A 22,929-nucleotide genomic window follows, 5' to 3' on the forward strand; every position below is an offset into this window, starting at 1 on the left:
TTCCCTTTTAAAGTCATTTATGACTACTTGGCCACGCCCTTGGCCACGCCATCCTCCGCTGCCACGCCATTGGGGACGACCACGCCGTCCGCTGCGGCCTCTCCGGCTACCTCGCGTTCCTCGACGCGGTTTGGTAGGGCACTCTTTAAGGGTGTGCCCCACCTCATTGCATCTGTTACATTCTGAAATAATAAAGTAATAAAATGAACATATATAATTTGTGAGAACAAGTGTGAGAACAAGTCATTAGTTTAAAGTTACTGATTTCTCTTTGCTTTTTGACGTCTGCTAAAAAGTTGCGAACGATAAAGACGTTAGAGATTTTCCATGCCCAACAAAATACAAAAAAACATGTATTAGAATTTGAAACCTGTTCTCGTTGAAGTTTCTCCTGATTTGGTCATGTTAAAAAAAAATATAAATACTCACTTAGGCATTACAATACTTAGTTTTGCATTTCACAAAATGCATTTAGATGGTTGTTATAAAGAGCAAGAGTGAATTTTACAGTGTTGCGGAGCTGCTTTTCATACTATATTCATTGGCATTTGCTTAACATGAAAAACGATCATAAAGATATTCAATTATCATACATGTATAAGTACTATGTTAAGCACAAGTACAAAAAACACTCTTAGTCGATATATTGTAAAATTTATGCAACAAACCTTTTTGCTTCTTTCGATTTGCTTCTTCTGATTAAGACGATTCATAAAAAAGAGATATTTTGTGTAGGTTTGAGTCAGCTGCATGCACATGTATTTAGCTATTAACATTTTTGAAATTTTATATCTATTCCGATGAACTGGCTCACCTTTATCCCCCCTTTCTCGTTTGTTTTGAGTATCTGAAACAAAGAACACACATTAAACTGATTGGATAACATGCATGTTAATAAACACAATTCTTTTAAGACTAAGCAGTTTCTCATAAGCACGATTCAGTAAGGTTGATGGTGATGTAATAAAATTGAATCAACTATTGTTGAACATTTCACACTTTGCCATAAAGACACGTTGCAATATTTCTTTTCACTTACTGAAGAAAACTAAGATACTTTGCAAAAAATGTTATTTATCGTTTTACCATTTCGTGCTTCTTTTTCGGCCAAATAGAATATAATGTTTATCATTAGTTGTACAGCGTGAACAAACTTATCGTCTTATGCCCAGCGCCAATATCGCACAGTGGCAAATATGCCATGTGCCCCGCGATTCATGCTAAAAGGTAGTAACAATGCGTCATGGGGTACCGCGATAAGAAAATTCCTTGGGCACCAAGATGTGTAAACGCAGCGATGCTCATGCCTTTATACGAATAAAGTAAACGGACGTTCAAAGCAGTGACACATGATATATAAATGGAATCATAAATACAATAAAAAATGTCATTATAGTTTCGCCTTCGGAGAAAGCTTAAACATTTATGCTTTCGTAACCTTGTGATGCAGCGTATTAATGTATAGAGCTTTTGGTAGAGAATAAGGCCATCCCAAGCATAAAAACAATCAAAATATGCATATGGTTGTGTCTAAATATATATGCTTATTTTACTTTGGGTGAAATTATTGAAACAATCTGGTTGCTATAAAGAATTGTTCACTTACATTTTTTCTTACACGATAAACTTGCTACACTAAAAAGGGTAGCAATGTACAACTCAAAAATCTTGGCGTTATTATTTGAAAAGTTGAAATATTTATCCTGAGACGACCAAATCAAAGCTGTGGTTAATAAAGGCAATCAAGACCTACCCTCAGCATCGTGTTGAAATGGGAACATACAATCAACATATTTTTGTGCTTTTTCATGTACAACAAATGTGTACAATTCTATCGAGACCTGTGTGAGAAATGCTGTGCCGTGGCCGTGTGGTCAAGGTTATTCGTATTTATTTATTTGTAAAGAACGGAAGCGGAGAAGCGCTTAACGAACGTCTTTAAATCAGAAACAAGAAGGAACAATGTGAAATTTATCAACGGACAGGCTACACTAAAAAAGATATTTCGTCTGACATTGGATTTGGTGCTTTAGAATTCAGACAAATTTAGTCATATCCCGAACACTCGATAAATGTTCATTTAGAAATTGCAAACTTGTGCAATTGTATTTAATGCCAATGCCATATTGTGTTGGAAAATTCTTATATTGTATGATTTTAGCTAACTTCCAGATGCTCTTAACTATATGTTCCTTATATTTGTCATGTTTTAGATAATTTAAAGTATTGACTCCGTTGTAAAGAAATAAATTGTGAACAAGTGTTAAACAGAACAGTGTTGTTAATATATTTAAACCCTGAAATATTACCTCAGCATATGCAAGTATCAGTTAGCAAAACTGCCTCAGTTGATACTTTTGCAACTGATTGTCATTAACTTATAGGAAATGTTTCAAAAACTTCTACTTCTGTTAGATCAAAAAAATCTGAATTTAAGCTCCAATTTCGCAAAAAATGAAGACTAAAAACTGAAAACTGAAAATTTGCAGTAAGCTACGAAGGCGTGTTTCGTATTGTATCAATGTTGCTGAAGTCTTGAAAAAACAGGAACTAATATATGTTGCTTTTTTATGGTGATTATTAAGTAGCCAAGCAAATAAGAATGAGGGTGCCCCCCATCTAAAAATTAGGAATAGGCTGTTTGTTTGGGCTAGTTAACGAAAGAGGAATGTAATCGTGTTACATGATTTATTACTTTTTTAAAAGTGTCCTTAGAATGGGAAAAATCACAATTTACTCATTCAGGAGTGAAAAGTTTCATGAATACTCTAAGACACTAAAAGGTTCTCAATATCGCCCCCAGTTTGCAGCTAGCAACTGCACCACTTCCAAATCGAGGGCTTGAATATCACTCGACCAAATGATCTTAACCACAAAAGCTGCATGTCATCATAAATTACTGCAATGGCTCTTTGATATGTTAAAAATTCAGGCAAGAAGTTTATTCCCTCCCCCTCCCCTAACCTCCCAAAATTGAAGCTTTCCTACGCCTATGCATCTGATTTTAATCTCATTAACACCAACATAAAACCACTCATGTTTCACAACGGCAAATAAATTGCTCTATCTAAACACAGGTTTCTACTATTGCTTAACCCCCTATTGTTCACTGTAGCAGATTTGCAACAACTACTGCTTCAACCTCTTGAAAAAAGATTTACAACATAACGAAATTGATTTAAAGATGCAATACGGTAAAGAAAATCAAAACTTAACTGCAGCGTAAACGTTTTTGAGAAACTAATCATATTTTAGTTACACTAATAGGCTCTTCCTCCAGTATCTTAAGTATATTCATATACATCATAATTTGTAATTTTACATAATTAGTACTATATTTTGTTATGACTACATTGGCAAGATTAATTAAATTTAATAATGACCTACTGTGGTTTTGTATTGTAGCTCATAGAATTTCTATTGTTTTTGCTCGGTTATGAAGTCATTTGGATTTCTCTATGTGAGAGCACTCGTACTACGTGTACGTCAGCAATTTATGTTTACTATAAATGTTTGGACTGTCTCCTTCATTTTTATTCCAAAATTCATCAAATACACTGTGAATGAAACACTATCTTTCGAACTTTTTTCACATCAAATCACCCGGCGAGTAAATAGAACATATAGCGGAGAGTGCTCAGATGAATCGCAGTTTCAGAATAAAGTTTCTTGCGCTTTACAAGTTATATGATTATCAAAAATCATGCTATTAGTTGATGATTTTACGTGACATAAATATGAATCTTGCAAGCGGCGCTTTTGTACGTGTTTGTTGATAAGACAGTATTAAAACACCAAAACCGGGATATATGGTACAAAATATTTTTACTTTTATAGCAATTAGCAAATTAGCAGCCAATTTCGGTGCTATTTAATGGCATTATTCATTTTACAATAGCTGAAAAATTCAAAACATATTGCACTCTTCCCATCATTCACTAACATTTTCCCTAATTTTCCATTTCTTTAGTCGAAGCGAAAGAATAACCATATAATGTAATAAATTTTCTTTAGAGCACTCTTCAAAGAAGCCGACCAAAAAATGTCCCAAATGATAAATTTCATTCAAAATGTAATGTAGTTTCTTAATGAACAGTGAAATCGTACAGAACTTATAGAATTACTACCTGCTTCGTTTAAGCTTTCCTTCTGTAGGCCTGCTAATATTCTATCTTTGTTCGAGGCTGAAGGTGATACTGTGATTAAACTTGTATTAGATAACCACATTGTTTTATATTTAATTTTTACGGCATGTTTTGCGTCAAAAACAAAGAGAGGAATTCGGCTTCAGCAAAACAAGAATATATTTGACGTGGCACTTGAGAACCACTATAGAAATGACTTGATTTTGTCATATTTAGCTACGTACACCAAAAGCAAATGTTCTTATTGTCAATAAAATTGAGATTTCTGCAGCATTCTTCTTTAACATTTTGTGACTAGACAGACATGAATTTGTTGTGAATGCATGACCTAGCAAATTCAAAAGCAATGACTTTTGCTGTAACAATAATATCAAATTTTTGTTTCGAGTTAACAAGAGTTTCCTTAAACATCTCGAAGCTTATTCTTTCCCTATGCATAAATTTGAAAAATAAAACAAACAAGAACTTCATGCCAAAGTATATTAATTTTGTCGTGTAGAAGATCTTTTGCTTCTCTGTCAGTTTTGGTGAGCATTCAGACAACAGCAATGACATTATTTAGCATTTCTATAGCATTATGTAATTGAATGTGTTTCGAACCAATCATAATTCTTGGTCAAATAAGCATAAACAAACACTTCTTTGATAATGCATTATAATTTTTGTGCGCCTTCTTTTATAGTCAAACACGCGTTTCACATACAAAAATACGATCCGCATAGTTAAGATTAAAACGCAATGGTTCCTACGTCACGCAAGCTCCGCACTTTTTTATAAAAACGCCGTCTCTACATGCCCGACAGCAATTTTAATAAATGATAAAAGTTAAACTTTGAAAGCCAATATCTAACCCTAGCCGTATCCTTATCTCGCATAAATCTTAGATCTACACCCCCTCCCCTATTATATTGTCCGTCCGATGCACCAGAGTTTCTTAGCTGTTACGTCAAATATTCAGTTACGAACTGGATAGACTTGTATTCATTCTGTATACTGAGCATACACTGTTTGCTATAGCTTTTTGGGGGTATTTTACGACATTAGAAGTGCTCAGGATTACAGATCGGGAAGATTCGAAGGTATGTCAAAGCTCATTGTTTTAAGTCTGTTTGGTATTGTAATATGAATTTAAACTCGTGATATGATTCATCATGTTCGGCAGTATGTATTGCTTTTCATTATTCAAAAGATCTTAAATTTGCGAAATTATTTTTCAATTAAAGTGTAGAAAAAGTTTGGAATTTTCAAATCTGGCATATCATTGACTGTGAACTGTACTTCTGCATTTTGTATTTTGCGATTTAAATTTGCATTTTAAGTGTCGCCATTTTATTTACTTATGCTTATATCACTGTAGCAGTGTCATGAGCATTGTATGAATTGCTTCTGAGTTTTACATCCCGGACACTGTCAGTTCCGATGCAATATATGAAGAAGATTTAGAAGTTTAGTATTGGCTTTTTTCATTTGAGATGTAAAATAAATACATTTTATGCTAAACACGCTTTGTTTTGTGATGTTTGCCCACAGCATTAGCTAAGAAAAGATGAGTCGATTGATTTGCACTACTCATAAATCACGGCCGCAAATCAGTAGTTTTTCAAAAATAGACAATCAACCGAATGTTCACGGAAATTAGCCGTTCGCTGATTATTACTTCGTTTCTTATTTTATTAAAGATGGTACACTGTCTAAAATCTTTTTGTTTGTCGTACTGTGAATGCGCTAAAATATCACATATCGCATTGCAACTGGACACCTTGGTTTTTAAACCCCGTGCGGAAGATAACTGGTGTTGGTGTTAAATAACTTTGCAATATTAAATGAACGAAGTACAATATAAACGTGATATAAATTAGCTCGAATTGCTTCTTTTAGTGCTAAAGTGTTATTATATTAATTGACAAATAATCACGTTAACGCGAAGGAGAGGAAAATTAGAACACAATTAGAACACAATTAGAACAAGTCTTTATTTGCTGTTAAATTAATGAAAATAATTGATGATAATGAACAGTGAATAATTAACGATATGATTTTTGATTAACGATAAACTAACAAAAATTAGCAACAGTCTACATACTTAAAATTGCGAGGAATGTAAAATTGCCGTTGATTAAATTAAAGCAAATTTTTAAAATTAGTGTTAAAAAGTATATCTTCGTTTCAATGACATGTCTCGTTCGGGGAGCTCCAGAGGTCACGCCTGCAAAAATGTAGAGCAACATTAGCATCCAACATTTCAGAAAAACGCATAAAGGAAGATGTTGTCTAATGAAGATGAAAATTTTCATAAAATGGGTTACATTTATATGGGATCCGATCGTTTAATTGGTTTGCAATTTGACGATGCACAGCAGGTTTTGTTTAAAGCACAGTACCCACTGCTCTCCTTTTAATAGAGAGCTTGAGCAAGAGACGACTACGACAAGGAGTACGAAGGGAATGGAACTAGGAAGTTTGTTGTCGTTGTTGCTTCCTCAAAATTTTGTTTTAGCTGTAAACAACAGAACGAGCATTTTACTGTGAAAACACCGAATTTTGCGAAGCAGCTACGGCTCTATTGGTCAATAATAATATTGATGAATTGGTAATATTGATTTGGCAAGAAAATAGGATTCTATAGAGAGAAATCTTCCCTATTTTGCATTTTATGTACGATATATTTGTACGATTTTACTGCTTGTTTTTCTTTCATTTTGCATACGAAATACGTGAAAGTTTTGATTGATGACGGCTACTGCAACAATATTTTTGCGCCAAAAATACGTACTTCGTACTCCTAATCATATTCGCAGTCTTTGCTAAAGCTCCCTAATGTATTTCCGCGCTCTTCTCTACAGGTGCTGAAATATAACCCGGTTTCCTTGTATATCCAATATCTGATTTTCGTTCAAGAAATTTTTGCAACATACTCGATTGTTCTGCTTTATAGCATTTTGATCAACATTCAGTACCAAAACCAGCACAATTTAGGTCTCTAGGTCTCTTACCGTTCAGTTCTAAACTCGGCCTTCTTTTATCTATACACTCATTATCTTATCTCTGTAAATGACAAAAGCGTGACCTTTCTGAGTTTTTGTGAATGGTGTGAATATCTTATGTTTGCATTTTTGATTCTGTCTTAACGTATCGCTTTTAAAGGAAATCATGGCATCTTAATCTATGCAGCTTCTAGTTCTGCTTCCTTTCTTTTCCACATTGGAATTGTCTGTTCTAACAACTGTTTTGTAAGCCTTGCTCATCGTCCATGCTTATACTCTTTTATCAAACAATACACCTGATATTTTTCTGCGTGTATCTCATTCACGCTGCCATCATGCTGATCTTCGCCATATTTTGACATTCTCCATTTGCTCTAGACTGTCGATCTTTCAAAAGTTTCATCTTCGTGGGCGTTTTGGGCCTTGAAGTAGGTGACTTTGCGCCGACGTAAAATGGAGAACACATGCATTAAAGATATAAACTATTTAAACTATCATGAAAATATTCTAGACTGCTTCTGAAATACTTTATAAATTCCTGTTGAGATAAACATTGAGCTGTTGTCTTCCATTTATATTATATACAGTGCTGTAGAACTAGATTTCTTAAAGGGCGCTCTTTTGACGAAGCTGAAGCCATGAATTTATGAAAAATTACCAATTTCAAAGGTCGAAGGAGGGCTCCTCTCCCAAGCGCCTCCCCCCCTTCTACAGCACTGATTATATATAAGCACTGTAAATGTTTTGAAACAAATAATTCATAGGTTCGTGAAAAAAATTTATTTACTTGCATTGTTTTAGCGAAAATTAGGTGCATTTTCCTTCCGGTGAATTCTTCATTGGTGGACTATAGTCTTTCAGATGAAAGAGGATAGATTATATTCTTTGGCGTGAAAATATGTGAACAATAGTCTTTGTTGTGAAAATTCATGGATTATAGTCTTTTTAGTGAAAAGCATTTAAGAGTGTTTCTACTACTAATTTATAATTTAGGTTATGCTGGTCCTGTCTTTTTTGTTCTTTACTTTATCGCTTGCCAGACGAGGCAAAGCAGCCAATTCTTATCGCGTTTCGCATATATTTTGCATCATGATCAAACTAAACTCTCTGATTCGAAATAAGCTTACCTCCATAAAATGGGGCAGAATTTGTTCATAGTTTTTCATAGGCGATCCAGAAAATCACTTAGCAGTAGCTAAATAGTTCAAACAAGCGATAACTCTCGCCATTCCATTGGAACAGACCATGCGCTGCAAGCTTTGAATTAATTAATAGTATTTATATAATCTATAGAGTCTTGGAGAAAATGTGAAAAAATTATGTAAATTATTTTTTTATCGTTACATTCAGTGTAGAAGGTCGTGAATTAATACATTGAAAACATAAGTTTAGAATTACAAGCGACGACTTCATCATTTTACAATCAATCCTTACCGTACTGTAATGAAAGGACATTGTAGAGATGTGGCGTGACCATTGAGTTTAGAGTGCCAAGATTTTATTCTTATTGGAGTTATAAATAAGAAAATACTTGTAAAACAGAAATGAGTCATCAATGGGAGATGAGTCATCATCAAAATAAAGTGATATTGATAATAAAATGCTTCTGTCCAACTGTTCATTTCGATATTAGCAAATAATGAAATAAGACAGATAAAGAAAATTTATTTGAAAATCTATTATAGTGAGCGTAAACGAACTCCAGTGCATGGCGTCGCTATCTTACAAACAGCCACTATAAAATTGAACAAATACACAAAAGAAAATCAATAAAAAGCATGTGAAGTTAAAAACGTCTGATTGTCGAAGATTATTCTCCATGCATGATTTACTGATGTATCTTCAAGACAAAAATTTTCTTCAAAAATCTGTATGCAAGGGCCCATCCCTACTAAGCTCAGTTTGAGGCATCATCTTTTACCAACCTTGGCAGGAATCGAACCAAGCAACGCGAGGTTGATTGGCAATGTGTTGTAGCACTCGTTGTCTCACAGCGCTTGCTGAATGGAGTAACTTTTTATTGTGTATAGCCCCGTTCAACTGTTTACGAGCCAAATAAATAATAAAAGGTGCCCAACCCTGACGATGATTACCATCAAGAAAATCGAAGCGTACTTACCTATATAAGCGTTCTTACGAGCGATGACAACAAGGCAATAAGGTTTTTTAATTCCCCATTACTTAAACTTATATATGCAAAGTTCAACATTATGTAACACGGGAAACGTAATCTATTTAACCTCGTAATCATAAGCGATAGTTCTTATCTTCTCTTTTATCCATTTACCAACTGTTGAAATTTGTTGCCAATTCTTTTTATCTATCCTTTCGTGTACCTTTTCATTTATCCTATTGTCGACCTTTGTATCAACCTTTTTTCTACGTTTCTGTCTATTCTTTGCCTACCTTTGTGGCTACTTTAGTGTCCATCTTTAATATCTACCTTTATGTCTATCTTTATGTCTACCTTTTCGTCCTCTGCCTTTATGGTTACCTTTATTTCTATCTTTATGTCTACATTTATGGCTACAAAAAGTTAAGAGATTTACATAAGAAGTTTATGTGTTCAATTATAATATAAATATAAAACATTTACCCTGAGAAGATAGAGATTTTGATAAACTGTTGCCTATAGTAAGGTTTTTCTTACGAAAAAAAAAGCAGAAACAGATTAAAAAGTGTTTACATTTTAAAATATGTATTTGGGCAAAAGATTGACTTTTAGAAATTGATCGTCAGTAGTGAATCAAACATATTCATTTTAGGAAATCAACTACATTTGCGTATAGTTATGAATATTATATTGGTTTACGTTACTTTCTATAGTACTAACTGTTGTCATTTGATGTGTCCTAGTTTAATATGGACGTAATGACATTTTAGGTGCAATTTATGAAAAAAAAGACTCCATCTTCCGTTGTCGACATAATTAAAAAGAGTTTGAGTGGTACCCTTCAGTTTTCTCACATGCAAGCCTCCAAGCATCAGCAGCATGTGCCACAGTAACTTCATTGGTAAGCTCTCTCTAAGATCTTCAATTAGAGTACAACCATCTTGTTCAAGCTTCCTGTTGATGTACTCAGCTAAACTTTATCAAAAAAATCATATACAAGTCTTAGCGACATGAATTATCGGGGACGAAACTTGGGTTTTAAGAATGATGGGAGAGGAGGGGCAAGGACTTGAATGTGCCCGAAAAAAATGGGAAGTATATAGCTAATTCGGTTAAAAAAGAATGTGATATGATTTTGTAGATAATTATTAAACTATTTCATAAGATTTCGAAAGTTTTATAAGTGATAATATTTTACGTTAAAATACCTAAAAAGTTTATTTATTCGATTATTTTTAAAACGACTTCTTTCCTATAGGTTTACTAAGTTTTGCCTGACGAAATGGCGAAATCACTTTAGTCATGTATGCCTCCGCCAGTTAGTTAAACACAATAGTTTCAAAATAAGTAAATAACATAACATTTTTTTCGGTAAGCAACATGATGCCTTATTATGAAATAAAAACAATAAAACTCAGGCGGTGATTCGTCTAGAGCCGTGTTTGCATTAGCCTGCCCAAAACACATTTGAGCTCAACCAATCCAATCAATCAAAACAATCATTTAGCCAAAGAGAATTTGCAAAGTGATCATGAATGCATTATAGAGGAAAAATTAAAATGTTTGTCTTTTTCACCATGTTTCATTTTATAAAAGAAATAAAAGATGTTTTCGTGTTTGCACTGCCTTATGCAAACCTCGGAGACGTTTGTGAGAACTCTCGAGCATGTGTAACCCTTGACCTTCCGTCTCAGGCTTGCATTGATCTTCTCTTAAGTTCTCCCAAAGGTCTCCTCGGTTTGCATAAGCCCGTACAAACACAATAAACATTTTAATTTCTTAAATGACAAACACTTTTTGAGATACAACATGGGTTCAGTATATCGAATAAAATGATCAACCAACAGTACCATACAAAAAGTTAAGATATGCATAAAAAACACTAAGTAAACAAGTTAATAGAGCACGTGATTTAAATGATTTGATTACTTACGGCATTTGTAACTTTTCGTCAGTTGCATTTTTCAAAAACAGCAAAATAAGCTTCAACAATTCATCAACAAATCGGTCAATGTTGATTTTCTGCAACCCTCCACAGAATTTGAACTTCAGTTTTGGTTTCAGTGCCGTTTTAATCTTATCTGTTACGTCATCAAATGGATCCTATAAGATATTCAAATAATACCCATACATCCATCTTGTGAGAACTCTTGAGCAGGTGCAACCCTTGACCTTTGGTCTCGGGCTTGCACTGATCAGCAAAGAATTTCTCAATTTCCATAAGCCTGTGCACATACACTAAATATATACTTATTTCTTAAATAATTTTAGGACATCAAAAATAGAGTTAAAGTTAAATTAATATCATTAACTTTATCACATAATATATCGCTACTGATTATTGCAAGTAGAACAAACCTGTTTATTTTGAGTTAATATTCTCGCTCTCTCTAAGGATAACAATTTCCAAAGCGCAACAACATGTTGAAGCTGACAAAACTGTTCTACCTAAAATATATTTATCAAAACAATTACAACAAACGGGGTAAGATTACATAACTGATTTATTTACCATTCCTCTTACAAAAAAATTCTTGGTGAATAAGAAAAAGAAACACAAAAAAGAAACACTCATTAGCAAATGGTTTTTAGTACTTTTATTTTAGAGATGCATACCTTTCCACTCTTTAAAACATTTTCAGGATCAAGTTTCAATGCTGATTTCATATAATCGCTGATAAGCATTCCAGGATTTCCTCCAGCAGATGATAAAAAACCAATGACAATGTGGAGATATTTAAGAACATCACAAATTTCCGGTAGTTGGTTCAGTTCACTGAAAATCTGATGTCTTACTTGTCGACTTAGAGTAACCTATAAAGAAAAAAATTTAAACGACTTTCATGAAAAAAATCATGGGGCACAACTGTACAGGAAAGTACAAAACCCTTAATACGATTTGCATGTTTTTAATCGAAATGTTTGATATTATATGAGTTATGATGCATCACATATTATAACAAGGCAACCATATGTATAATTGAGCATCAAATTTCGCATTAACTACCCAAATATTATTTAGCTGCAAAGAAAAATACTGTATTAATGATGGCCACAAAAAATTTCCTTTTGTTCAATTTACCAATTTACAAAGAGGAATATTAAATAATGGATTTTGTCTGTTTTTCCATTTAATAGTTTAACTAGTTGTCTTATTATTTTACCTGAGGTATTTTTTTACTCAAAGCTTTAAAAACAGCTCCATCACAAATATCTTTACTGAAGACAAATAATTGAACCTAAAAAGATAATACATTTTAAAATAAAGCACAACCACTTTTGACAGAACCATCTTAATAAGTTGTAATTTTTAGTGCAATTCATGCATTCGTATTTCTATTTTCGCTGTACATGATAAACAATTAAATAAAATTCAGGAAACTAACCGAGGATGTAATTCTAGGTTTTTCTCTAATAAATCTGTCGACAAGTTGTCTTTCTAAAGATTTCCAGTTAAAGTTGACAACAGTTTCTTCAGTTTCTTCAGTTTCTTCACAAACTTTTAGTGAATAATCACAGTGAGCCAGGACCATCGGTAAAGATCTCTCTCTGGGTCATAAGCAACCAAATGCCCCTAGTAACGTTTGACAGTGGCAACTCCTCTAAACTTTAAAGATTTTAAGATTGATTCATCATAGAGAAAAGAGTAAAGAATACTATGAAGAAGTACGAGTAAAAACATGTTTTATCAGGTATTAGGATTGAAGAATGTATAATTTTATAAATTATAATCAGCTTTTACAAATAATTTTGACAAAAATTGAATGAAGTTCGTCACAGTTAAAAAAACGCAACAAATCTTAGTAACTAAGTTAATCTTACTTTTTCTCTTCCTTCAACAAGCTTTTACATCGTCCAATAAAATTGTTATGTAAAGACACAAGATAATTTGTCAGTGCCAAAGAACACTTTCCCAATCCTTTCCACGAAGGCAGCAACATAGATATCGGTGTGGCGTTGGTAACTTCCTTCTCACTCAACTCCTTCGAAATTCCGTAAAGACCTATCAAAAACAGTCAGGCATGTTGAATTTAAGTTAATGAATGTGGTTTGAGAAAGATTGATTAATCAATATTGTTCATGTTTTAGATGACTGGTGACGACGAATTGTTGACAAATACATTAAATAAATTACTATGCACTAAATTGACCATAACTTAATTCTTTTAGGACTCACCACTTTGTACAAGAGATGCTTTGATGATTTTCCAAGCATTTCTGAAATTATCAATTAAGTAAGTGAAATGCTTTTTTGTGTCAGGGTCTGCAAAAGATAAACAGAAAGCAAAATAAGAGCAACTACTTTCTTTCAGGAGCAAACGCGTGAAAATCATCCAAAACCATTCTAAATATAGAATACTTTTTTTCGACAGTATTTTAGAATAAGTCTGTTAAGATGCAAAGAAATACTCACTATAATAAAATTTTAAGTTTCTATGGGTTTCTAACTGATATATTTTCTGTTCCTGATATATCCAAAATATTTGGTTTACACTAGATCATAGATCATAACTCAAAAGTAGATTAAATTTATTATCTATATTGGAAAATGGAGATTATATAATTTATTATTGATTTGAAGAGGTGAAAAAGATGTATGATATTGACAGAAAAAAACCAGCTGTAATGGAAGATACAAATTATTTTTTGGTATGTTGTATTTATGAAGTCGAAAAAAATTCAACGAAATATTTCTATTTTGCATCAATATGTACATTATGCATTAGTTATTAAGAATATTTAGGTGAATCACAATTTATAACGATACATTTATTACAATTTTCTTGATAACATTACTTGTGCCAACAATGGAAGAGCACAAAAGAGGAATAAAGTTAATTAGATCCATTATTAGATCATATAATTAGGTCAACTGATATAGTTAATGACTATCACATTTAGTTTTATGAAGTTATAGGCATTAGAAAGTGATTTCAAGACATGCTATTTACGTAGCATCCATACGTCACAAGCCACGCTTAAGTATTTTGGAAGTAAATTTGACTACTCTTGATCGCTATTTTGTTTGCTATAGCAGCACAAACTAGTTTTACATTTTATTACTGATAAAAGAAAAGCTGTAAATGCAATATAATGTAGCAATAGAATTGATAGTAGTAATTCAACCATTTCTTCATGAAAAACAGTGTATAGCCGTACCTTTTTTATATAAGTGTCCAATCGTATATTTTTCAGCTTCGTTTTGATCTAAGCGACGATGAAACTTTTCAAAAAGTAATCGTTGCAGCTTTATAATTTCGGGAAGATATTGTAGTGCACGAAGATGACATTCCTGAGAATACAAATAAATAAATTAAAACCAATGTGCGATGTATGACAAAATCTTTAAGGAAATGGCTATTGAAAAATAAATATATTTAGCGTATATAAGACACTAAAACTTTTTATATATCGACATTATTTATTCAAATTTGTATATTAAACCTTTCCGTTATGAAATTTTTTTGTCAATCAAGTTTAATTTCGTTTCATGATTTTGCTGTATAGCAACATGAAGAAAAGATTTAAAAGTTATTATTAGTGCTTTGAACGCGACTAAAAACAAATCTTTTCAAAAATTGTTTCTATTCACTAACAACTTTCGCTTTATATAGAGTTTATTTATATTTAAAATAGATTTAATTTTATTGTTCGACAAAGCTAAAAATGTAAAACAAAGCTGCATTAAATATTAGCACATTTTTAAAATTTATATCTAACATTTTCTCTAGTAATAATGAAAAATTGAAGGAAACATTAATACCTTTTTTAGAAATTCATCAAGTACTTCGCACTTGTCTGCTGGCACAGTAACACCTTGAGAATATTCTTCATATTTAAAAGATAAATATCCAATGGTGATTTTCTTGCGATTCCTCCAAAGTGCTGGACACGAAGGATCGAGATTTGTAACAACATGAGAGCTTGGTTCATCTATTTCGTAGATTTGTTTCATGACTTCATTATTTTCTGGAAAAAAAGATGTTTTGATTAATAATGTCATAATAGAGGTATTCCGTATGTGTCATACTACATTTATATATTAAAATTTGCTTAACATTATTTTTATTTTAAAAAATTTAAATAAGTGAAACAGCGAAGACCCTGAAAATATAATATAAAACATCCAATTGATATAACACTAATTCTAAACTAAATTAAAAGAGTTAATGAATTAAAACTTTTCTATATTGCATCCAAGGAATTATAGCTAAATTACGTCTTGTTTAGTTTATGGTATTGATATTTCCATCTGACCGACAATGCTGTTATCATTTATCATGGAAGGGTGGTTATACGCTATCTGTAAAGTGAGTTTACTTTAATTTGTCTCAAAATTATGAAAAAATATCTGGCTTTTTAAATAGGTTTCTTGTTTTCTAACTAGTTTCTATTGCTATGTGTATCTGAAACAAAAGGCGTCATGTCTCTCAACCCTATGTCGCAAAGGGAAGAATATTTGGTAATATTAAAATTAAAACAATTCATGAACCACTAGGAATGTGGCTGACAACTAGTATTCTTCTTACCCAGTCTTTCATCACTGACTATTTTACTCAAGGCATCTTTTAACAACTCAGACACAACCTACAAAATAAAATATATTCTTAAAATATCGACCAGTAAGAATATGCGCACACGAAGATCCCTCACAGATTTTTATATGATACACTGATAAACATTTTAGCTACTAAAATTTAAAAGCAAGAGAAATATTAAAAAATATATCAATCCAAAAACGAAAATGTCTAGGATAACACCATAGACTTTCAAACCTAAAACCTTTTTACGCTTGTGAAAATTATGAGTTAAAAGATAACGAAATTGAGTATTGGAAGATAGTCATCTTATTTCGTCACAAAACGAAACGTGCTCAGTGAATTTGCATTTTTTAAAAACTGGCGTTCCAAACTACTACAGCTTGACCAATGCACATAGAAAACGACTAAAAAGAATGTGTGTTGAATATTGCTATATATAAAATTTCAGTTTGTCTGTAAAAGAAACACATTCATCCTGCGTAATTAAAAATAAAAACATTTCTGTAAAATTTTATCACAATCCTCCCAAAAGATCTTCATCGGAGGACTTTTCACAAAAGTTGAGTTTTATTAAAACCAATAACAATTATACCTAAAAGCGATGGTCAAAATCAGAATTTTTATGTTGTGTAAAGATTAGCACCAGATGAGCTTACCGATAGAACAGGATTTAGGTAGGTATTCATAAATGTATCTTCCCACGTTTGTCTTGACTCTTTACTGTTCAAATCAGTTTGAGAGAAATCGATGTTTCCTATCGACGACAAATGCATCAAAAATTATATTAAGTATAATTATGACTGTTTTCCACTTCAAATGAAACGTATAGACGAATATCAAAAAGGATTTTATTTGAAATTCTTTTTAGCTTGTGATCATTGGCTGATATTTCTTTAGTAGTTGAGACAAACGTTCTAAAACACAAATGTCCCTGAAGAACATATACTTTAAAGTAAAATATTTAAACTGCATTACAATTATGAAATGTTCTTGTTTTGTTAATTTTTTTGGAATATTTTAACTTCGGTTATTTTAATGTATAGGTATTGAAAGTTCGATTGAAATTTATATATTAATGTTGCGTTATCGAACATGCTAGCTATTAAAAGTAATCAGAAAGTAGCCCATTGTCTGCGTTATATATCGTTCTCATAATTAACGAAATTGGTAGTGAGAAAATTAATCATATTTTGCGTGTCATTTGATTCATCCCTTGCCTTTTGTAGATTATGTAAATCTAACGAGACTGTCAGGAATTTCGAGACTCTATACTGCATGCATGCAGTTGCAAAGCCACAGGAAATGGTATTATTATTTTTTTTACAATTATACTTTGGTTTTGACGTGAAGGCATAAATCTGTATTTTAACACGAATTACAAACTATATTCCTTTTATTAAAATATTATTTGTAGTAGTTGATGAAAAAAGGAACATACCATGATTATTTTTTACGATTTCTACAAAAATCAGATGGATGATAACAGTAGCTTCATCGACGTTACTGCCAACAAATCTTGCAATGGAACATAGATCATTTTGTATATGATCTCTTATAAACTGCACGATATCATCAACAGGTGGTTTGATAATAGCTGAAATTTCCTTGAAAAGATAAAGAAATTATGTATTATCAATGTTAAACATTGTTTTCAATCAACAAAAATTTTATGCGACAAAACAAAAAGTTAATACTTAAAGTAGAAACGGAGAAGTTTCTTAAATTGGCATCTATTAATGAAATATAAAAACTATATATGCTGATAATTTTTTATTGGTCGCCTATACACTAGATACTCACTATGCAGTCTTGAAAAAAGTGAAATCCAGCATCCAAAAAACTTCAATTTAAATCAAAGTTGAACCAAGGAATTGGTTACATTTTGTAACTATTATTGACACGTTTACGTAAGTTCAGCCCTATAAATTAATTAAGTGCCAATGTTTTCTACGAATTTTAAATGTACTTATTTATATTTCACCCCATTTATCAAGGCTATAACAATGTACTATAACTAATCATTATGTGTGATTAGTATATATTTCATATATGTAAGTATATTATTCGACCTGTGTTAATTTTAGCAATCCACGAGTTATATTGTGTACCCATTTTTACCAAATAAATTTCACTCATTTGGATTTACCTCACTTTGGTCTGATGTTCCTAACAACATGGCTAAATGTACCAAACAACGCAAGACACAACATGATAAAGAGTTCAAGTTTCTTTGTGCTGTGGGAAGTTGATCATAAACACGTCCTAGTATGTGACCTGTACTATTTTGAACTTTCCTAAAGTAGATATATAAACTTTAATTTAATGTGCAATGTTAACATGAATGAAGCTCAACTATTTATTAAACTAAAACTATATATTAAATGGTAAAAATAGAAAATAGTAAAACATTAGTTTTAAGTTCATTCGAACGTGCAATGACAAACCTCTAAGCTTGTGTATTAATATCTACTAACCGAGAATTTTCCTCTCCAATTACAACACCCCATTTTAGTGAATTATACGTTTCGTCACCCTACATTGTCAAGAAAAATAAATATTGAAAGCATTTTAAATGTAGAAAGTCAAAATGGATAACAATTTTCAAATCATTCTTCCTTTGATTTATTTGTTGAACTTGCATAATCTTTGTACACTTAAGGTAAAATCAGTAGCAAATTATTATAAAATCTAACTTAACACAATAACATACATAGCGATGTCCGTTAATGCTTTCTAGAAAAGTAAAACAAAAGCAAATTTGTACACAATATCATGAAATATTATTCTTTAAGCATTTGATCTTGAATTTATCTCTATTACTTACCATACGATGTACTATCACCATCGTCAATGACCTCAGGACCATCATGTGAGGCATGGTGGGAATAAATGCATTCTTAGAAATGGAAAGTCAACAAAAATATATAAATGTAATCTGTTATTGTAATCATTAAAAGTGTATGTCTACGTTAATTAGCAGGATGTAAAATGTTAAACACACCACAAGTTTTATCCAAGGTGCAGTACATTAGTTAAAAAATTACTTTTAGCTATTTTGCATTGTAGCTATTAAAATAAATCTTATAAATGCACACACAATGGTTTTGTTTGTACTGTCTTACTTTCTGCTGGTGAAAGAAGCTTTCTTCGTTATAAAATTGAACTCAAAAAATACGTTTTTTTGTTAGGTAATTAGCAATAGTAGTTGTCATATGATGCATATTAAAAACTGTGAACACATACTCTCATTGATCTTGGATTGAAAGCAAGGTTTGAAAATGGACCCAACAGTTGATTATTTGGAAAACAACTCATAACAACCAGAAAATGTATCAAGATATCATTCAAACGTCTAACATTTGCATTTTCCTCCTCAGGTTGTAGGTGAAGCAGCTGCTTATAAGGACTTTCTTTAAAATTTTCTAATAAATTCTTTGCAAGAGGTAGCTGCAACAGATAAAAATATATTGCTTGATTATCAAGAAGAAATTGTGTTTCAAACGAGCTTATATTTCAGCAATTTATTCAAAACTTACAAGAATCTACTCTATCTACTTATATTTAACATGACGTTTTAACATGTTTGGGAAGTTATAAACAAACATGTTTAAAAACGATTTCCAACAAGTTAAAATTTTAAAACTTCCTAAAAGTTTGCTTGCACTTTATGCAATGCAATTTTTAAAATCATACGGTATTTTTTCTGCAGTAAAAACCTGAGTTGTAAAAACCTTCTATTCAGTTACACATACCTCAAGTTTCTTCACGATCTAAAATAAAATTCAAATTCATCATTAACAGGAGCAAAAATATAATAAAATCAACATGAAATTTTTACGTAAAATAATCTTATGCAACAACTTCTGTACAATATATGAAAATAGGTATATTAATATTATAAAATAAAGAAAAACAGACATAAAAAGTAAAACATAAACCAAATTTAGAATGCTTTCATCAACACCTTTCGTTTGCATTGGTATAGCCTGCCCAATCTTTTATAACTATACTTCGAGATTTTCAGCAAAATTATAATTCATTTCTTTTGAAAATTAGTTCCATTTGTTGTTTTTCCATTGATTGAACATTAAAATATTTGCATTGTTCGAGAAAAAACCGAGCTGGCTTCACCATTGATTTTAGAAGTTTTTTATCCACTAATCTTTCATTCTATATTATGAAATGGTGCAAGTAATTACAAGATGTTTTCCGACGTATTTGTTCTTAGCGAAGATTTTGCAAAATCGCCCATAAGCTTGGGCTCAAATGATCTATCTAAATGCTAAATGATCCAACTTAATGCTTAGCTTTGTCATTGGTGAATTAATAAATCCTTGGCTTAATTCAATTCCTTAATATAAACACAAAATAAAGCACAATCTAAGTCAATTAAAACAAACAATGACAGGGAAAGAAGATCCTACATCACTATCTATCATAACATGCAAAATAATTTACCTCAAAAGAAATGCGATTTGCTTCGTTTCCGGATGGAAATTTGGTTTTAACTTCGCCATAAAAAGCAAGTAAAATATAACAAAACTGATTTTGAGCATCGCAGGTCATGTTCTGAAAATTTAAACAAAGACAATTAAATTATAACATCTTTTCTCAATTTGATTTAGAAGTACTCTTCTCTTATAACAGACATTTCACAAAGATTTCCAATTTAGTATAAATATGATATTAAAAGGTGAAAAACTTAGTCAGGATAAAAAATTGATGTCAAAGAATAGTCACTGCAGTGTACTTTCAAGCATAATCCTTAGGATGAGGCATATTCATATGATTTTACAAATTAAACTTTTTTCATATACAACTCGCTAATATTTTCGTAACACTGAGGAACTGTTACTTAAATTATTTGCAATGTTATCTCGAAAAACTTTGGGAAAATCAGACTTTTCTGAAGGGCTAAACCGCCTTAAAGCATTACTTATTACAACAAAGACTCGTTTGACTCAATAAATAAGGAAAAAGTAAAAATAAACATCAAATTAAATTAAATGATCAGTATTCTCAACTAACACATGTTATGCAAATTATAATATATGTCATCACATCAAATTAGTTCTCATTTTTAATTTCATAGTCAATGCTATATAATTGTATATTACCACCTAAGCTAGAGGCAAAGGTCTTTAGTTTCAATCAGAAGTATATAGCTCCTCTACTCTTAAAATGGTCTTTGAAAGCGTAACGGAAAATTCTTAGGCCCGTTTCAAACGTTGATTTTACATAAGCCGAATGCATTTAAAACAAAAGATAATAAATGTCATTCCCACATAGACTTAAAACAGAAATAATGATTTCATTTTCTTTTGCTGTTTTACATTCGACGCATGTAAAATGCGATGTTTAGTAGTGTGAAGAAAAAGATAATTATCTTACTCTTAAGGTCAACTGCATTTCTTCCGAGTTTGATGTTATTATCAATTTGTTCATAGCTTCTCGCACAGTGTGATAGTTTTCACCATGAACTAGAAAATTGTCTTGACTTTTGTCATTCTCCTATATGAAAGCACAAAAAGCTAAAGGCATTTTTTAATCTCAACAAATCATACATGACAAATGTCTCAGTTTATTTTGCAGGATGATCAAGTGTTTATGAAACAAGTATTTAATCTGGTCAATCACAGAATTTAGTGTTAAGAATTTAAAAACTTAAATACAGACAAGACAGTAATCAAGTGGTCACCTTTAACTGTGGAGGCAAAATCCATTTCAATTCTTTGTTTTTACATCTTTCTTTAGCTCCATCTAAACCATTTGAATCATTAAGAACCAGCTGCTTTTGTAAGAACAACTGTAGAAAAGATCGATTTTCACACAAATTTTTAGCTGCTTGGATGCACTCTCTAAGTTTAGGATAGGTTTCCAAGTTTTTGAAAAGATCATCGTTGATAAATGTAGAAAGTTCACTAAACGCAGCCCTTATTAAAGCAAAATCTTTAAGTTTTTTAATGTCCAAGGTTTCACCATTGCAAAAAGTACTTTGTGTTTTAAGAAGGATATCGTTCAACATTTGGATTTCAACACTGCTTTCAGTTTGTTTTGCTTTTAATAATTTCCCTATTTCAACATCCTATAAAAAAACCATACGAACAAATAATGATGAAGAGAGCTCTATATGTAGCACAGTTTTATAAGAGTCCAACACACTTCAAATTAGGCTATGTAGATTTTTGCACTCTCTTACCAAGTTAAAAAGAAAAAGCGTAACTTGATAAAGTTGTTAGGCAATGTAATAATATCGATTTTTACCTCGATACAATGAACAAACAACACGCAAACGCTCATCAAATGTTTCTTGTTGGTGGATAAACCTTGAGCACGACTGAGATATTCTTCTAAATACTCACAAACTTCACTTTCTCTATAAAAATATATACACTGCATGTTTCGATGACAATTAACACAATTCTTGACGAAATTCTCATCACATAAAACCCTTCATCGTGTGGAAAGTTTTTGTATATGGCCATAAAAAGCAAGTTATAAATTGTACAAAAAATCTTTTTATCAAAAAGTTAATCTAAAAAGATCTATTAAAATTGTTAGGAATTTTCATTTAGAGTTTTACTAAAGTCTATCATACGTTCAACACAAAATGAATTTTTTACAAATGCACATTCAAAAAGGACAGTTTATTATATCCGATTCCAAACCTATTCAGGAAGCAAATTTGAACTCTAATAGTTAAAACATATTCCACTAACTTAGAATTACCAAACTCTTGCAAAATATGAGAAATGCCATTTGAATTTTTAATTGTCAATGCATACAACATGCGAAAAAATCACGTTACTGCATGCAAAGTTGGTTTTTTCAATCTCTGTACCCCTCCCACTTTTATTGTCCTTTAAATGCTGTCAACTTTTCCTGTTTTCATTAGCATATATACACACCTTCCTTTGATTGCAAGAAGACGTTGTAAAATGTATGATCTTATAACTGGAGTGACATCTATGCCGTGACCATTAAAAGGAGTAAAATCTTCAGTCACATTTTCATCTTTAATCACATAAGACATGAATTTTTGCACAAGTTCATCTTGTGGTAAATCATCACCAAAGCAATAAACAGAGACAACATTCATGAAAAAGGATTTGCAACGATTACGAAAGCTTTTCCATGTTTCCAAA

At 31.6% G+C, this 22,929-nt stretch overlaps 2 protein-coding genes and 2 long non-coding RNA genes across 4 annotated transcripts; 2 read left to right on the forward strand and 2 right to left on the reverse strand.

The window, feature by feature from the left end:
• Window positions 1–5,069: 5,069 nt before the first annotated feature.
• On the forward strand, window positions 5,070–7,680 carry LOC124454670. The gene is made up of 2 exons (XR_006951563.1): window positions 5,070–5,224; window positions 7,508–7,680. It is a non-coding gene; the product is annotated as an uncharacterized LOC124454670 (long non-coding RNA).
• Window positions 7,681–9,810: 2,130 nt separating this feature from the next.
• LOC124454092 (E3 ubiquitin-protein ligase RNF213-like) lies at window positions 9,811–12,815 on the reverse strand. Its single transcript, XM_047004901.1, has 6 exons — window positions 12,629–12,815; window positions 12,407–12,481; window positions 11,859–12,056; window positions 11,601–11,690; window positions 11,176–11,345; window positions 9,811–10,217 (listed from the first exon to the last, which is right to left on the reverse strand). Exons 1-6 carry the CDS (start codon window positions 12,773–12,775, stop codon window positions 9,968–9,970), a joined length of 930 nt encoding a protein of 309 aa, XP_046860857.1. The 5' UTR covers window positions 12,776–12,815; the 3' UTR covers window positions 9,811–9,967.
• Window positions 12,816–13,418: 603 nt separating this feature from the next.
• On the forward strand, window positions 13,419–15,130 carry LOC124454096. Its single transcript, XR_006951339.1, has 3 exons — window positions 13,419–13,477; window positions 13,825–13,892; window positions 15,016–15,130. It is a non-coding gene; the product is annotated as an uncharacterized LOC124454096 (long non-coding RNA).
• Window positions 15,131–17,269: 2,139 nt separating this feature from the next.
• Window positions 17,270–22,929, reverse strand: LOC124454088 (E3 ubiquitin-protein ligase RNF213-like). Its single transcript, XM_047004897.1, has 12 exons — window positions 22,693–22,929; window positions 22,049–22,160; window positions 21,483–21,869; window positions 21,176–21,295; window positions 20,243–20,353; window positions 19,537–19,554; window positions 19,028–19,231; window positions 18,609–18,680; window positions 18,495–18,517; window positions 18,259–18,317; window positions 17,931–18,078; window positions 17,270–17,388 (listed from the first exon to the last, which is right to left on the reverse strand). Exons 1-10 carry the CDS (start codon window positions 22,881–22,883, stop codon window positions 18,293–18,295), a joined length of 1,263 nt encoding a protein of 420 aa, XP_046860853.1. The 5' UTR covers window positions 22,884–22,929; the 3' UTR covers window positions 17,270–17,388; window positions 17,931–18,078; window positions 18,259–18,292.

Source organism: Xenia sp. Carnegie-2017, unplaced genomic scaffold, assembly GCF_021976095.1.
Source record: "Xenia sp. Carnegie-2017 unplaced genomic scaffold, XeniaSp_v1 HiC_scaffold_3, whole genome shotgun sequence".
NCBI classification, from domain to species: domain Eukaryota; kingdom Metazoa; phylum Cnidaria; class Anthozoa; order Malacalcyonacea; family Xeniidae; genus Xenia; species Xenia sp. Carnegie-2017.